Source organism: Pelodiscus sinensis, chromosome 8, assembly GCF_049634645.1.
Source record: "Pelodiscus sinensis isolate JC-2024 chromosome 8, ASM4963464v1, whole genome shotgun sequence".
Lineage (NCBI taxonomy): Eukaryota > Metazoa > Chordata > Testudines > Trionychidae > Pelodiscus > Pelodiscus sinensis.
Window position 1 is genome coordinate 43,943,212 of NC_134718.1, and position 18,723 is coordinate 43,961,934.

Here is an 18,723-nt window from a genome sequence, read left to right on the forward strand (position 1 = left end):
ACCCTTTCCAATTTCTCCACATCTTTCTTGAAATGTGGCGCCCAGAACTGGACACAGTACTCCAGCTGAGGCCTAACTAGTGCAGAGTAGAGCGGCAGAATTACTTCACGAGTTTTGCTTACAACACACCTGTTGATACAACCTAGAATCATACAGGATGAGAACAGGATCTTTCAAACTGGGGCATTTCTGTCAAAAATGCCCCGTTTAAACTACCATTTTGTTTTTGTTTTCGAAAAGCCCATTTTGAAAAAAAAGTGGTGGCCACCATTATGCAAATGAAGCATGGGATACTTAAATTCCGGCTTCATTTCCACTTTTGATACGTCTAATTTACATCCCTCTGCCAATAGAGGGATGTAGTTTAGACGTAGCCTTAAAGAGCTACTAGAAATTCTTCTCCAGAAAACTGAGGGTACAGGTTAGACTTACATTTCAGAACCTAGAAAGCAAAGTTGAAATCCTAGCAAATAAACTCACTATGATAGATAATAAACTGGGATGAATGGAAATTAAAACTAAATGAAAATTTATGGAGGTCAGAAAAAATACAGCAATGTAGGTCATTGCTAGAATGAAAGTGATGATAAAATGGGGAACATGGGATAATCACAGGACAAAGGAACTTAAAAACCAAACTCATGCAAAGAACACTAGAATTATGAGCATGTGTCTGAGCTTTGTCAGATTGTGGAACGTCTCTCAGAAAATGGAATTACTAATAGCTGGGTATGATTGCTAAAGATAACTGGATGTGTATGATGCAGTACTATAGTAGCATAGGTTGTGCATCATTTCCTTTCTGAAAACCCTAGCAGGTATGGAAAAAAACAGGACTAGACCCCCCTGAAGCTCCTAGCAGGTATGAGAACTCTCCATCTCCCAATTTAACAGCTCTGTTTGGAAATTGTCAGTTAGGACTAGACCCTGGACAGTGCAGACTTAATCAGTATTCCTTTATGCATAGCAAATGGGGATGCACCAATCCCCAATTAGGAGTAACTGTGTGACATCAACTGCAAAATGTTTGAGGGAGAGGTTAGAGTAGTAAACATTGCCTCCTGATCACAGAGCAGAGTCTGTCAGCCACTGAATAGTGCATGGTCATTACTAATGATCTCCCTCTCATGATCTGCTAAGCTCTCCCCAATACCTATGCAGCCCAATTAATAAGAGCTGGTCTGCTGGGCTTCATGTGCTCAATATACTGGGGTTTAGCCTCTGATGTACAGTCCTGTTAGAACTATAATGACTATAAGGTGTGAGTTTATATTAATATAAGACTATCTGGAAACTCTGAATTTCTCGCAAAATCAAAACCAGTAATTTACTGTAAGCAGTGCTTTCTCTTTTTTAGGGCGTGCTTTTGTATTATGATCTTGTTGAATCAACATTTGAGCAGGCAAAATTACCAAGCCGAAAAGTTGATGCTTTTGATCACTACCAGAAATGCTTTGCAATTTTAAAATGTCCTCAGCAAAGAGTGGACACCAGCAATTGTGATACATCAAAAGAATCTGATAAGGCAGAAGCCAAAGCTTGGAAGGCAATCCGCGTGGATCTGGTTGTAAGCCCCTTTGAACAGTATGCATATGCTCTGTTAGGTTGGACTGGCTCCAGGGTAAGTAACCTTAAGAGCCTACATATTTTCTTTGAGTTACTAACCTATTTTTGGTGTTGCCAAATTATTCAGAGTTGGTGGACTTTTAGAAATGTTCCTCTCTCCACATTTTTCTATTATCTTCTTTTTAACCAGTCATTAACCCATTATCCTATCTTATGGCATCACTGACATTTATATATTATTTCCTTAATAAAAGAGTTAACAATTTTGTTCTTTGAAGTTTAATTTATAGGTGCATCTACAGCCCTCATTTTCCACTCCAAAATTGCAGAAGGTTTAACTTGCCAGTTGGGCTAAGGGGAATTCCTTAGGTGCCAAAAATGTTAGGGCTTAATAATTATTTAATAGCTTTAAAATAAAATTATTTATTAGGGTATTGGTAGTTGATCTTGTGGTTGGTAGTTACTTTGCTAATTGGTAACTAGGACTGTGATTGGTGGTATAATTAGGATAATACAATTTTTTAAAATAATGAATTAAAATAAATATAAAATTCAAAATGAAAATGTTATTTCAAAACTAAAAATCAAAATGTAACATTCTGGGAAGGTTTCAAAAATATTTAGTTTTTTAAATTAAATTTTACCAAAATCAATATGTTCCAACACAATGTCATTTTCTGAGGGAAACGTGTTCCATTGGAAAGCATTTGACTAACTCTGAACTTCATTACTGCCCTCTGATGTCACTTATACTAGTGTCTTGAAAAGAGCCCGATTCAGCATGTCTGTATCCACATTTGGCACTCTAGTTCACACAACTTATTATTTATACTTCTAGCATTTGTATATACACACCTTAAAAACTTGTCACTTTTTAGCTGTCTGCCATTACATCAGGGATGGGCAACACCATGGCAGCACTTCACCAGGTTAGCCTTGGTGGGCTGTGCTACTATATTTACCTGAACGGCTGCTGGTACTGGCAATCGCAGCTTCTGTTGGCTGCAGATTGCTGTTCCCAGTCAATGGGAGTGGCAGGAAGTGGCCCAGAGAGGAACACCACTTCTCGCAGCTCCCATGACTGGGAATGGCAATCCGCTGCCCACGGGAGCAACAGTTGTAAGTACCTGCAGCCGTGCAGGTAAATATAGCAGTAGGGACCTGCCAGGAGCTAACCCTGGTGGACCGGATCCATCCCACAGGCCAGTATTTGCCCATCCCTATATTACATGATGTTATTGAATTCAACTCTTTTTCATTTGATTGTCTCTCCTAAGATCCCACCCATATTTTACCATCTTCCATCATCTTCTACTTATTAGGACATCTCTATTAACAGATCCTTCCTAAGGGAAAATGCTGCCATGAAAGTCCTGGACTTCAGTCTCTCACCTAGCGGCCTAAATTGGCCTCCTGGACCTCTTTGCCTAAACCAGGTGCTCTTCCGCACTTGTTGATTTTCCCTCCAGCCCCATGGATAGTGGGTATTATAGGCTGGGGGAGACTGCACCTCTCCAAACAGCCAAGTGTGGCCTCACCCACACTCCACCCTCAGACCTCCATGTGCAATGGACCTGGCTTGGGCTGGGGCTGTACCATCCTCCCTCCCTGCGTCCTGGAGTGGGATGTAAGGCTGGGGACATGTAACTACCCTCTTGGTGCTCTGGGGTAGGGGGTACCGGGGCCATGCCCCCTCCCTCTTGGCACTCTGGGGCTGGAGCCATGCCATCCACTCTTTTGGTGTTCTGGGGATGAGGGAACTGGGATTGCAGTGCCCATGAACTTGGTGCTCCAGGGTTAAGGAGACTGGGACCATGCTGCCCGCCAACTGAGCACTTCAGGTCTGTAGTCATGCCAACTGCCCTTCCAGCAGCCTATGTATCTCTCTCTCTTTCTCTTAGTTCATCCAGTTCAGCCACTCTGGTCTCCAAAGCCTGTACACGGTCCCTGAGGGCCAGGAGCTCCTTGCACCAAATGCACTTGCCACCTGCCCATATTATCTCAATTTTACTTCTGTAACTCTGTCAATGTAGTAGGTGCTAAGCTGGATTAAGAGTGTTCCAGAATCCTGTAGATATGTGATGTATTAACTTACTTTTTCTGTCTAATAGAAATTCAGTGCAGAGATAATTTCACCATAGAAAATACTTACTTTTCCCTTCCACAGCAATGTTTTTCACTTAAGAGCCTATTGTGCTCCTATGTAAAACACAAAAAGAAATCCAGTTGTTTAGTAAAGAAAGAGAAGACTGACTAATAGGTTTCCCCTTCCGTTTACCATTTTACAAACCTTTTCAGAAAAGGCATTTGGAACACCAAATTGTTTACCTTGCCCTCTTGTAAATCTCTATATTTTTAATTTCCTAACCTTCTGTATCCAATCCTTGAGATCTTAAATTAATCCTCTGGTTTGGGTTTATAAATTGTATTTCATAGTTTCATAGATTTCACAGCCAGAAGGAACCAGCATGATTAAATCATCTGAGCTCCTGTATAACACAGGCCACAGAACTTCCCCAAACTAATCCTAGAGCAAAAAAGTCTTGATTTAAAAATTGTCAGTGATGGAGAATCCACTGTGACCCTTGATAAATTGTTCCAGTGGTTAATTACTCTCCCTGTTAAAAATTTATGCCTCATTTCCAGTCTGAATTTGTCTAGCTTCAATTTCTAGATATAGACTACAAATAGATACAGACTAACATGGCTACCCCTCTGAAATGCCATTGGATCATGTTATATCTTTCTCTACACAACTGAAGAGCCCATTTTTAAGTATTTGTCCCCCTCTGTAATTACTTACAGGCTATATCCAAGTCACCCCTGAATGTTGTTTTTTCTAACTTGTGTCAGACCCTGCAGACTCAGACTCTCTCCTACCCTGGAATATTTGCCATGTGGGAAAGGTCTCTTTCCCCTCTCTCCCCAGGAATGATGCTCCTACACCACATTGCACCAAGCACATATTTTTGTCAATCAGCATAAACCTCCTTAGGCAGGAACCCAAGTTCTCTCTACGGGTGCATTTACACTGCACCATAAATCAAAATAAGCTATGCAAATTGTGTATCTTATTTTGATGCTATTTTGAAATACAGGCAGTCCCCGACTTACGTCGGATCCGCACTTACGAACGGGGCTTTTCTCGCCCTGGAGCTCGCGGGCGGCGGGAGCACCCAGAGCACAGCGGTCCCGCCACAGTGTCCTCCGGGGCGAGAAAAGCTGCTCCGGGTCTCCCTGGTGTGCTGGGAGCACAGCAGGGAGACAGGAGCAAAGCCGCAGAGGCGGGGGACCCCGCCGCCTGTGCGGCTTTGCTCCGGGGCAAAGGAGCAAAGCCGCACAGGCAGTGGGGTCCCGCCGCCTGTGCAGCTTTGCTCGGGTCTCCCTGCTGTGCTGGGGGGGACTCCCCCCCAGCACAGCAGGGAGACAGGAGCAAAGCTGCAGAGGCGGGGGTCCCCGTCGCCTGTGCGGCTTTGCTCGGGTCTCCCTGCTGTGCTGGGGGGGACTCCCCCAGCACAGCAGGGAGACAGGAGCAAAGCCGCAGAGGCGGCGGGACCTCTGCGCCTCCACGACTTTGCTTGGATCTCCCTGGTCTTCTGGGGGGGGAGGGGGCACAGCTAGTGCGCCCCCCCCCCAGCAGACCAGGCTTTTGTTGCGGGACGCCTGGGGTAGAGCAGCTGGGGTGCTGCCAGGTTGGTCCTGCGGGGACCTACCCGGCAGTGCCCCAGCTGTTCTGTCCCAGGAGTCCAGATTCAGCCGCTGTTGAAACTGATCAGTGGCTGATTCCAGGAAGCCAGGGGCAGAGCAACTCTGCCTAGGGCTTCCTGTAGTCAGCCGCTGATCAGTTTCAACAGCGGCTGAATCTGGAGCCAGTTCCGACTTACATACAAATTCAACTTAAGAACAAACCTATAGTCCCTATCTTGTACGTAACCCGGGGACTGCCTGTAGCTTATTTTGTTATTTGTTGCTGTTTACACAACACCAAATTTCAAAATAAAACACTATTCCAAAACATCCCTTACTCCTCGTAAAATGATGTTTACAGGGACATCGGAATAGTGAGCTTGAAATAACAGACATGCTGTGAAGATGCGGGATAGCTATTTCAGGCCATTCTGATATCCCAAAATAGTGTTGCAGTATATATGTACCCTAAAGCTTTGTCTACACTGCACATTGTTGTGCAAGAAGATATGCAAATGAGGTGGAGTGATGAATATCACCATGCCTTATTTGCATACCTAATGAGCCACCATTTTGTGGAACGGGCTTTTGTGCAAGAAGGAGCTGTCTACACTGCTCCTTCTTGCGCAAAAAAACCCTCTTGTGCAGGAGCCGTTCTTCCTGAAAAGAAGTAGCAGAACGGCTCCTGTGCAAGCGGGGATTTTTGCGCAAGAAGTAGCCATGTAGATGGTGCCTTCTTGCGCAAAAGCTCCTTCCATAAAAATGGCAGCTCATTAGGTATGCAAATGAGGCATGGTGACATTCATTGCCACACCTCATTCGCGTATCTTCTTGCGCAACAACGCGCAGTGTAGACGTAGCCTAAATGTCGCTATACCACTAAAAAAGCCTCCAAGTGTCAAGCCTTTCTTGAGTTAGAAAAAGTGGGTTATTTGAAAACAAACTGTGGGAGTCCAGTACATGCTTAATAAAAGCTATTTCTTGTTACAGTGCTATACCTTTACTAAGGCAACTAGTTTCAGGCAAACTTAATATGATGCAGTATTGTATGTCAAAATAATATGCCTGTGAGTGTTCATTCTATATGGAACAACCATGAGACTTAGAACCAGTAAGGCTACATCCAAACTACACCCCTCTGTTGGCAGAGGGATGTAAATTAGACGTTTCGAAAGTGCAAATGAAGTGGGATTTAAATATCCCACACTTCATTTGCATAATCGCATTCTGGTGCTGTTTCGAACAAGCACCATTTTGAAATTGAAACCGCGGTTTAGATCCGAGGAGTACAGGATCTTTCGAAAAATCACCCCATTGTTGGAGAAACCATGTCTAAACCACGGTTTCAGTTTCGAAATGGCACTTGTTCCAAACAGTGCCAGAACACGATTATGCAAATGAAACACTGGATATTTAAATACCCGCTTCATTTGCACTTTTGAAAAATCTAATTTACATCCCTTTGCCGACAGAGGAGTGTAGTTTAGACGTAGCCTAAATGAAAGGTGATGTACACATGAATACCAATTCAAATTTCTGTATGTTGCATGTACAATAATATTGGCCTGAAAAACTTCCTTGTAAATGGTGAGTAGGCATTTTCATATACTCACTTGTTTTAAAAGTAATTTTAAATGTATCTAACTTACCTGGTACATCAGTTGGTAAGAATATAAATCTTTGTGCAGCCTCTGAAAACATTCATGTTATGAAAGTCTTGTTAAGCTATAGTGACTCTGTCCAGAATATGTGTTTTAGCAGAAGATTGTTGTGAATCATGCCATTTTAAAATCCATTCATTTATAAATTGCATTGGTATTCTAAAACTTACCCATATTAAGCAACAAAGTAGGTACTCACTTGGATAAAGGATAGGTATGTAACTCAGGGATCAGCAAACTACGACACACCTGCCACAAGTGGCACGCGAGCCAATTTTCATTGGCACGTGAGGTGAGAGCTCAGCCCTGCCTCTCCTCCCTCGTGCAGCCGGGAGTTCCCTTAACATGCTATTGTTCCCTTATCATGCATGCCTATGCAGCGACACACACAAAATTCTAATCTAAGCCCGCCACCTCCACAGCAGCACTCACTTTCCTCCTGCTTCTGGAAGGTGAATGTTATAGCTGCTCCTACGGGCAGGGATGGGGATGGAGACAGCCCGGGGCTCCGTTGGGGAGTGGTTGCTTGGGTGGCCGCTCTGGCAGCCATGGCCACGTTGGGGGCCAGCTTCCGCTGGGGCTGAGGCTGCATTGTAGGGTGGCTGCCGCCTGCGTTTCAGGCCTAAAATACGTGTCGGGTAGACAGGTTGCTGCTACGGTGTGTTGAAACTGCGGGTGGGCGGGTTGCTGCTGCCGGGGGTTGGAGCTGTGGGTGGGTGGGCCGGAGACGGGGATGGGCTGTGGCTGCATTGGGGGTGGCTTCTCGGGTGGCCGCTCTGGTGTGCCATAGATTGCCGAACTCTGACTCAGAGGCTTGAGTGCTGCATAAAGTGTCAAACTACAAGACTGAGGTCGGAGAACTCAGCAAGGCAAAGAAGGCCAGAAATCACATTAAATGGTAAGATCTGCATCTTAATTGATTATTAATGAAGCTGCTGTAAGTAGGACTATTATTGACTTTAAAAAGTATCACCGGCATGCTGACCCATAAATACAAGTGTATAAGTTAAATCTTGGCACACCAGTTCTGAAAGGTTGCTGACCGCTGATGCAACTTATGTTTTGTACAGCAATTTGAGCGTGACCTACGAAGATATGCCACTCATGAAAGGAAGATGATGTTGGATAACCATGCCTTATATGATAAGACTAAGGTACAGTTTGCTCTTTGAAGTGAAGCAACAGTGTCATAATTTATAAGGATGTATTTTTAGTTTGTTTATGCTATCTCAGTGCAGTGAAATTCAGCTTGCAGTGAATTTAAGCTTCAGCCCATTATTTGAGGAACAAAAAGTTCCCTTTCCACAGAACCTTCTTTCATATTCATTGCCACATAAGCATACAGGTTCCTTGGCTATGGCCAAATTATGGATGGCTCAGTTCAAGATTTTAGGGTATTAAAGCTGCTTTAACTTTCACAGGTGTCTAAATATACCAAAAGCACATACATCAGCAAGAACATATCAGTGGAGACCTTTAGCCAGGCCTCCTTTTCCTTGTGGAACTCCCTTAAATGGATCAAAGTGGACATCTGGGATCAAAGTCACTGTGCAATAGTCTATTCCAGTACAGGAGATTTCAGACACATTGCCACTTTTTCACAGTGCTGTGGCACAAAGCAGACACAGCATAGACCAGAATCAGAATATTTTGTTCTGATTGTTGTGCATGTAGATTGGGATCTACTGGTAGATCTTGGAGCCTTTGACAGGTGATCCTGACTGGTTTGGCCAGAAGACTATCAAGTGCCAGCACTTCATTTGCCCCTCTCAGCACTGCCATGCTGCTCCTGCCCTCTGCCTTGGTGCTGCCTCCCAGCCCAGGGAGCCTCTTGCTCCCTGTGCAGGGCTCAGGAAGAAGAAAGGGGGGAGTGCTGATGTCAGAGTGCTCCTTCCCCCACACTGTACCCCATCTCCACAGAGCGAGGGGGGGGGGCAAAGATGGAGAGTGATTGCTGGCTGTTTTGGGGAATGGTACAGGGTTAAACCTGCCTTAGTCCTCTGCACTACCACCCAGAAGCTACTTGTGATAAGTGATGCACAGCTGGAGCTTGCATTCCAAACCCCGGCCACAGTCCTGAATTCCTTCTGCACCCCAAATTCCTGCCCTAGCCCTGAGTCCCCCTTCCCAGAGCCTTCACCCTGAACCCTTTTCTGCACCTCAGCTCCTTGCCCCAGGCTCAGCTCAGAATCCCTCCCACACTACAAACCCTTTAGCCCAAAATTAGAGTCTACACTTTGCTCCCCTGCATCCCTAGCCTGATAAAAGTGAGGGAGGATGGGGAAGGGAGGATGGAGTGAGCAGTGGTAGGGCCCCGGAGAATGGGCAGGAAGGAGGTGGGGCAAGAGTGTTTGAGTTTGAGGTAGATCCTGAATCGCACTTACATTCTAAAAGTGATCTCATGCTTAAAAAGGTTGGAGACCACTGACGTAGAGAGTGTGTGGGATGGAGGGGGTGGAAGGGCCATGCAGAGTCAAGCTAATTATGGATCTCTGTATTTTTGATGAACACCAAACCGACAAAATCCCTTTCTTTGAAAACACTTACCTATGTTAAGTTTTTAAAAACTCGTACAATATTGCAAATATTGTACAAATATATTGTGATTTCTAAATAAACACAAGAGTGCTTAGAAGATATGGAGAATATTTGAATCAATTTCTTATTAAAGGCAGTACTTTCCCACTCTATTCTTCATATAGCGTTAGATAGCTGTGCTTTATTTTTCATTAATATTCATGAACACTTTGATACTGGAGAGTCTATTGTGGCCCTTTGCCTGAAATATGAGCCATGTCAGAGTCCTGTTTTCCAATATAAAGAGGTTATGTCGGGGTGAACACTGTATACTTTAATATATTTCCAAAGAGACTTTGACAGTAAAAGGCAGCATTAACATGTCAGTCATTAATCAATTACATAGCTTTGCAGATGGGAACAAAAAGTACAGATATTTCCTCCGGGGTCTCATTACAAAGTTACACTCTGAAATTATTCCTCCGACTAGATTTTTCAAGTGAATGCATGTCCATACTGTACAACTCATTTCTGTATGCATATGTCTATTGAAAGATATTGTGCAATTGTAAAATCACTGAATTTTTTATTTTTCTCAAAATTTTTGGTGGTGTTTACTGAATCTATCATGAGTATGAGAAATTTCCAAATGAAAAATCAGAATTCCATAAATTTTACTGGTATCAGAAATGTGTATTGAAGGGAAGAGGATTTTAAATGATAATGATAGAAAGAAGATGAGTAAATATTCAAACCTCTCATTAAACCAGCTGAAGGGACAGATCCTAAATGGATATAAATGGACTTAATTTTGTTGGCTTTGAAAATGAACTTTGATATCTGGAACTACAGTGATTTACAGTAGTGGAAAACTGAGTCAACAATGTTGAGGTCCCATTTTCAGCCTCAGGGAAGCAAAGGTTTCTTTGGCACATAACCAGGGAGGACAAGATACAACATATGCTCAATGTTTTACAATATATCTTCTGTTGCTGCATCAGTTACAAATTGTGCATACACTTATAAACTGTGCCAATAACATCCTAAGCATAAAACTTGATTTATAAATCCTTCCTCTGTATTTTGACAGTGTGTGGTGGATTAGTAAATTGGGGCTTATTAACCCAGCCATTTTGATTTTTGTTTAGTTTCACTTTCTTATGTAAATTGCAGATCAGGTTAACTATGCTGTATCTTATTCTTCAGAAAACTTTAGGTTGAAATGAGCTTAGCGAAATGTGGCATTATTGTAAAATGGGTGTCACTTTTATTCTGGAACAGGCAACATTACTTAAAAGTGCTCCCACAGATTGCTGAAAGTCCTGTATGGCTATGATTAATGTCTTTTCTACTTCATCTCTCTGCCATCAGAGCTGCACCTTTAACCTTAACTTTTTTGTATATTGTAGACGCTTATCTATGCACTTCTTTTATGTCTTTAATAACTGTTCTCTGTACTGATTGGGTAACCTCATAACTATCTCTTGTTCCTGTAGCTCTATGGATATGTCTACAGTGGAACTGGAGGTATAATTTCAAGTATGGATAGACATACCTGCGCTAGTTCTGATTGCGCTAATGTGCTAAAAATAGCTGTGTGTAGCTGAGGCTCCATATATGACAGGATGGGCTAGCCACACTGAGTACAATCCCATCTGAAATCCTACATATGTATCTGGGAATGACAAAAACCTTTATGTTTAAGTGACAGTGAATATGAAAGGTGGTTTTGTATGAAATGGACTTTTCATTTTTTTCAAATAATGGGCATGTGCAAGCCCCCTTCTGGCTGAATGTGATATTGCAGGAACTCCATGCTTCAACTCCCCATCATGTGGGTTTTCTCTCTCCTGGAGTTTCGCATGGCTCACCCTGCAACTGGGACACTCTAAGTTCAGTTTCCTTTAGTGGCAATAAAAGTCCAAATAAAACCACAAATGCTTTTATTGCACTGCAGTTCAATATTTGGGCTGAGTTTTTGATTGGTTGAGTGGTTTAATGGGAGCCAAGATCAGGAGCTATCATGCAAGCCTAAGCTTTGGAAAAACTAGTCTGTCATGAGAGTTAGTTTAGCTACAGGACTCCTCCAACGTTGGAAGATTTAGTCAGCCTGGGATTAAAGTTAGCCTAGAAGCCAGGTTTAAAGAGATATTGATGCTATCCTTGAAAGACTGAGTTTAGCCTGGAAGCCTGGCAAACAGCCACGCCTGCCTAGAAGATTTTGATTAATCTGACCAACGTCTTGTCCTAGCTTCGGGAACATTTTCAGTCGTGAGGAGCTACATTATTCTGAAGTTTTAATAGCTTATTTCAATTCTTTTAGGACCTAAAAGTATAAGTATATTTTTCTTATATATTTAGTGCTCTAGAATTTGCTTCTGCCCCTTTTCTCATTTATGGTAGCTGGGTCTAAAATCCAGAGTTCACACTTGTCAGACTGGCATTGCTGTATAATGATACTCTGCTAACTCCTCGTTCATTTTAAGACCCAGTCTAAAGCCTCCTTACTTGTGTTTTAAGAGTCCGATGACTTGATTCACCATACTTCTGCATCCTCCATTCATTAGCCTCCTCTGAGTGCTGCTTCATCATACAATCATTGGAGTTCAATGGCCTTCTCCCTTGTTTCTACATTTGGCTAACATGTATGATTGTTTTAGATGATGGCATATTTATGTTATTAGTATCTGATATGTGTTTGTACTGATGGTGGTGGCTAAATGTACACTGTGAACAAGAGGTGTGATTCCCCTGTTCTAGTACACATTCTTCCAATAGCTTGATAAGGGCCAATATGTCTGTAAATAGCAGTGTAGCTAGAGCACCAGTGGAGGCATGGATAAGCCAGGCCAAGTGTAAACCCATGTAAAGCCAGTGGATATATACTTGGTATTCCTCAGCTGTGCCTTTATTGCCTCTCACCTGAGTTACCACAGCTACAGTACTATTTATATTCATACTAACTTTCACTGAGCTACCACAAGGATGTGTACATAAGCAGAAGACACACACACCTTGATTGTAATGTGGAAATAGCTTTTGTATTTATGACCTACTTTTCTTGTAGACAATCCTGGCACATGCTCTCATTCTTATGTGAAGGGATTATAGTGTAGATAATCTAAAATATTTACAGAAAAGTTCATGCCTTTCTGCACAATCAACAAGAATATTTTTTGCAAAGGGTGCTGTTCTACCAAAAAAAAAAGTCATATATTATTTTTGGAGCCCCAAGAGCTATGTCAAACCAAAACTTCAGGCTTATCACCAGAAATGCACAGCAAAGCAACTTAAAACCTTGTGTCCTTATGTGGAAGGTTTTGCAGATGCTGCTGCCACGCTAGTCAGCAAAGAGAGAAAAGCTTTTGACATATGGGGAAGGTATTCATATGCAGACTGGTAAAATCTCTGGAGAGCATCAACTTTACTTGTTCCTGCTTTCATTCTGCACCAAACCCACCATTGATTTGTATATGTATCTGTCTGATCAGTTTGTAATTGGTCACAATGCCTTGCTGGCAGATTGGGATGAGTTGGCAACCACAACATTATGCATGTGCGTCAAGTGTGTGGCATTGCAGGAAGCAATCCCAGGTGGAATAGTTAACTCTTAGAGTTCATCTTAATTAACTGTAATTAATAGGCTGTGCCACCAGTGTTCTCTGATCAAACTCTAGATTGGATTAGGATTTAAAAAGAACACTGTAAAGAGGAAAGAAGATAAATGATTTATGCACTTGAAAAGGAGTGAGCATTGCATGAAGTGAGGCCAGTATAAACTGTAGTAAGCAGGATTGGAAAAAAAGGATGGTCCAGTGATTTGGGCAGTAGCCTTGAGGTTGGGAGCCCTTTGCTTCACCTCAGACTTTATATGTGATCTTGACCACGTAGTCTCTCAGTGCCTCAGTTCCCCACCTATAAAATGGGGATAGCAATATTTCTCTCCCTTCCAGAGGTGTTGTGAAAATAAGTACTAAACCTGTGTGGAGAAAGATAATTAATTCTCAGTGGATTTGATATGTCAACACTTGGTTTCATTCCAATTCAGAACAATTCACCCAAATATTGAAATTCTCCTTGAAAGAGAAAGCTTGAGTGTCCCCAAGTCTGAGAATGTTCCCATGAAAGGCTGTCCAAGTGCTGAAGACCTGGAGTCCCCAACTGGAGACAGTTCATCTAGCTGGTGACCTGGAAGGCCACACTGCTCAGCAATTCACTGAGCTGACAGGAAATGAGGCAGGTTTCAAAGCTGCTTTGTTTCCAGAGGAACTTTGTCAAACTCTGTTTCTGTGGAATTTTACAATTTTGATAAATTGGCAAGTTCTGACCAAAAAAAAAAAAAAAAAGCCCTGTTTGTATCAGATTTTTTCCACCCAGCTCTAATTACTATATTTAAGATTCTGACTTGCTCAATTTCTATGGTAAAGGGGGCCATATCATAGAATCATAGAATACTAGGACTGGAAGGGACCTCAAGAGGTCATCGAGTCCAGTCCCAGGGGCAGATGACTGTTTTGCGGAGCCCTGGGCAGTGTAACTCTGCGGGGCCCCCCTTTGCCACGGCACATGCGCCGTGATGCCATGTGCATGCGCAGTGGCGCCACGGCGCATGCGCGGGGCTTTTTTAAGTGCGGGGCCCGGGGTGGCCGCCCCGTTTGCCCTGCCCTATATCCGCCCCGTCCAGTCCCCTACCCTCATGGCAGGACCAAATACTGTCTAGACCATCCCTGATAGACATTTATCTAACCTACTCTTAAATATCTCCAGAGATGGAGATTCCACAACCTCCCTGGGCAATTTATTCCAGTGTTTGACTACCCTGACAGGAAGTTTTTCCTAATGTCCAACCTAAACCTCCCTTGCTGCAGTTTAAGCCCATTGTTCCTTGTTCTATCCCCAGAGGCCAAGATGAACAAGTTTTCTACCTCCTCCTTATGACACCCTTTTAGATATCTGAAAACTGCCATCATGTCTCCCCTCAATCTTCTCTTTTCTAAACTAAACAAACCTAATTCCTTCAGCCTTCCCTCATAGGACATGTTCTCTAGACCTTTAGTCATGCTCGTTGCTCTTCTCTGGACCCTCTCCAATTACTCCACAATACTCCAATTGAGGCCTAACCAGCGCAGAGTAGAGCAGAACATAGATCTAACATAGATTGTCCCCCGTCATTTTCTTCACTCTGGCTGTCATATGGAATTACATTCCACTTATCTTTTCACTGTGAAGTTCAGCTAGTGCAACCCATATTACATGTCCGTCTGTGGAGCTAAGTACTAGGAACAAATTGTTCCTAGGGTGGGATTTACACTGTATGCACCCTTAAGCACAGTATTTTCAGTGCCCCTTCCCTGCCTCAGCTGCCTTTTTGTGTTTTCAATAAAAACATATCTGAAAAGTAATAGAAACAATAATTTAAAAATTGTAGAACCTCAAAGATGTGAACACCAGAGTTATGGACTTATTGGGGACACCTTATGAGACTGGAAACTATTAAGCAGGTGACAGTACACAGAAAAAAAGCAAACAATCCCCCCACATACTGTAAGCCTCGAGGCTCAGAGTTTAAGCCATGGGGCGCTAGCATAGCAGCCAGAAGATAAGGGAGGGGGTAGGGATCAGGGCTCTGAGCGTCTGAATCTCATGAGCACTAGGACTCAGGGCTTTAGACAGGGCGAGGAAGCACTGGGGCTTGCAATTTCAGCCCCATGGTGGATGCTGGGGCTCAGGGCTTTAGCGACAAGGGCAGTACCGATTTCAGTCCAGCACTTCTCCCATAACCCCAAACTCTGGCATCCCATGCAAGGCTAAAACTGGTAGTGGACAGTCCTGAAGTGCTGAGCCCCAGTGCTCCTGAAGGGCAGAAACTCTGAGCCCCACATCCAGAACCCCAGCTTTCTTAGAATGAGAGGCACCAAATGCCCATCCAGCCCAGAGCCCTGACTCTACCTGTGCTTCAGCCCTATCCCCCCATTTCCAAGATGCCAGTTACTCTGAGGTTCTACTGTATTAACATTTAAGCCACATTTAACGTTCAGGTGTCCCTAGAATGTACACCAAGGCATGCACCTACTGTGTCTAGTTGGAAATTGGGTCCTGATTGTACCCCAACATCTGCAGCTGCAGAGCGATACTTAGGAGTATCATTGGTGCCATTCCACAGCATAAGGCAGGGCTACTCAACTTTGGAATTCCCGGGGGTCACAATGATACTCACAGCACATGCCGAGGGCTGCAACTTAAGTGTGGTTGCATCTACATGGAAATATATATGCAAATAGCTTATTTCACGCTGATGGGCCAGTGTGAGCCTGTCAGCACCTCTCAGGCTCTGCCCACAAGGCTAAGCAGCCTGCACTTTCCACAATGCCCCAGTGCTCCTGACACCTCCCTCCCTGGGGGCTAGAAACACTGACATCTTGTACCTGTCTGTTCCAGCCAGCCCATCCACTTGTGTCTTTCAGTGCTCACTCCACCTGGGAGCCGCCTTGTTGTTGCGGAGCGTGTGTTCCTAGTGGAGGCCATGTTCAAAGGATTCCACCTGCGGGCCGCATGTTGAGCCCTGCATAAACCCAAGTTGCACTGTGGGCTGCAAACAAACGGATCTGCGGGCCATGTGTTGAGTAGCTCTGCATAAGGTGTAAGATTTGGTGGACAGGAGTAAAGCATCCACTGTGCAGTTCAGAGTCCAGCTTCACAAATGCTATCTGTGTCACAGTGGCTAAGGGTTATATACCAATTGTGAAGGATGCAACCAAAGGAAGGGGCAAAAGGATTCACTGCTGCATGAATTTTCCAGCCCTTTCCTCCTTGCCTCCTAGAGAGAGCATATTAAGACTGGAGTGACTTGTGTGGAACAGCTCCACTGATGTATTGTGATTGGGTGAGGGGAGAAGGATTCTTCTCACTCAGCCAAGATCCTCAAGCTGGGTGCTGAGGGCTGTATTCACCCTGTAACAATTACAATTTGACTCATGTATTTCCCTATATTGTCAAAGTGACTTGTCTGACAATCACCTATAAATCCATTCATTACTTTCTGCAATTACAGAAAGTGGAATAAAATACTGGAAATAATTAAAATTGCATTTTTGTAAGAGAGCAGATGGGGTTCCTAATGGATAGCATACAATAAACTGGTTAAATCATTATCATGTTAATGTTCCTGCGGCTAACATTGTAAAGTTTTTCCCCCCAAGCTCAGAGCTGTTTTAAAAAGTCACTGAAGTAGAAAACAGTTATTAGTTTTATGTCCTGTGAAAATTTTTAAGATGTGGAATAGCAGCCTTAATGATTTCTATTGTTAAAGAAATATTGGGGGAAAATGATACTCTATGCAGAGCACTAGATATGATTGATGACAGTTATGTATTTAAAAACTATTGTGTGATTCTGAATTGCATAAAATGTTATTAGTTTCTGAATAACTAGGAGGAGGTGTACATAACTACCATGAATAGCAAAATCACAAGATGTCTTGAGAACCCTTTAATGGGCGCAGTCCAATGAAATTCTGAATGCTAAGCATCCTCAATAAGAACTAACCACAGTAAGAATGATTTGTGGCTAAGTGGCAAACTAATATAAATATGAAAGAGGGGAAGTATTTTTTTCCAAGTTGCAAAGATAGTGCATGCAGTAACTGCTATGAATGCACACATAACTTTATTTGTGAAAACCCCAATTTTGGAATGTATCCCTATTCAGGAAAGTGCTTAATTGCTTTTTTGAATAGGGCCTAAACAATCTTTTTTCATTTTAGTTCTCTTCTCTCTCTAACAGTTTGATAGAAACCACATTTATGTGATTGGTATAATCCACCTAAATAAAATGAATCTTGTGTGAGATAAAAAGGAATGCTCCCCTACTAGAAAAAATTCTAAAAGAATGTGAGCGCCATATGTGATCACTGTATCCCAGATAGTAATGACTGATGCAACTTATGGTCTAAGTAATCTCTTATTATTTAACTTTTGAGGGTGACCTTAATCAGCTTTGGCTTGTTTCCCCTTAAAGAATAAAACTTAAAGAAAATCCCTGTAATAGCTGTGCATGCTAAAAGTCTGCCCATAGAAAACTGAATGATCTAAATCTAAATAATTATCTAAAATGTTTGTTGTTTCCCAAACTGTCCATAATTATTGTTAAGGAATGGAGTTCTGGATACTATTGTGTGCCTGCTGTAGTGTGTAGGCCAATATTGTTGACTATAGAACTTTATCAAAATGAATTTTTAAAATATTATATCCTAGTATTAAAGCTTCATCTTTTTCCAATCTGCTTGTTGGAAGAGGTTTATGTGAAAGACAGGAATAAACAATGGGGCATAATAGAAAGTTATAGTATGTTTCTGTCATGACACCTGATGAGCCTTAACTTTTTTGCAGCTGGTGAACCTGACAGAAGGCAACCAGAAGCACTTTTAGTTATTTTCTCTCTATTTTCTAAAGCCAAATTTCCACTGCAAACATTTTCCCTTTTGTGCTTTCCTCTTCCTCCCACTGTATTTGTTTTGTTGTGTTTTGTTTCTTTGGATGTCATGATTTGAGATAAATTGGATGAGAAGGTATTTCCTCCCTTGGGTTTTATATTTACTTGGGTAAAATACTCTCCCATTTAAAGTAAAAATGGGAGTTTTGCCATTAATTTCAGTGGGACCAGGATTTCATCCCAAATGTTTTTCTTCCATTTTTCAAATCTCTGCCTATCACTACAATTGGGGAAAACTGAGACATTTTGGAAGCTTCTAAGGGAGAAGCAGCGTGAGGACAGTTTAGCCCAGTTTAGCCAATCTGAATGATTTGGGAATAGTCAGCTGGTTATATATATATAAAAAAGTAAATCAGTGTCATAGCATACTTGTATTTCTATACTCGTTCTTGTGCAAAATACCAGCTAACTTTTATCACATGTCATTGGAAAGATCTCAGAAGAAAGATGTGTATGCTACTATATATTCATTTTATTACATAAATATATACAGCATGCACACGTGTGTTTAGCTATAATGTTAAACAGCTATATTTTAAGTCAATTTTCTTGGTATAGCATCTGAAAATATTTATTTCATGCCCTCTTTTATTACAGGGAATGTCTGCAGTAGTTTACTTGCAAAGTTAAACAGATATTTTTTATGATTCTTTAAAAACTGGATGTTATAGTCTTATGTTGGCAGATGCTATGCTAAAATTATGAGGATATAACAGTAAGACAGTCAGCCTTGAGAACATCTTGATGAATTAAACATGCTACAGCTGCAAAGTTTGCTTTAGATGTTTGCAATAATGACTTG

General features: G+C 42.4%; 1 protein-coding gene across 6 annotated transcripts in view; it reads left to right on the plus strand.

Moving 5' to 3' along the window:
* DNTT (DNA nucleotidylexotransferase) overlaps positions 1–18,723 on the plus strand; it is a 191,483-nt gene that overhangs the window by 149,428 nt on the left and 23,332 nt on the right. For all 6 annotated transcript variants that reach the window (XM_075935207.1, XM_014581825.3, XM_075935206.1 and 3 more), the window contains 2 exons: positions 1,358–1,621; positions 7,985–8,068. In XM_075935207.1, the coding sequence (XP_075791322.1) occupies positions 1,358–1,621; positions 7,985–8,068 (348 nt within the window). The remainder of the gene's footprint in view (positions 1–1,357; positions 1,622–7,984; positions 8,069–18,723) is intronic.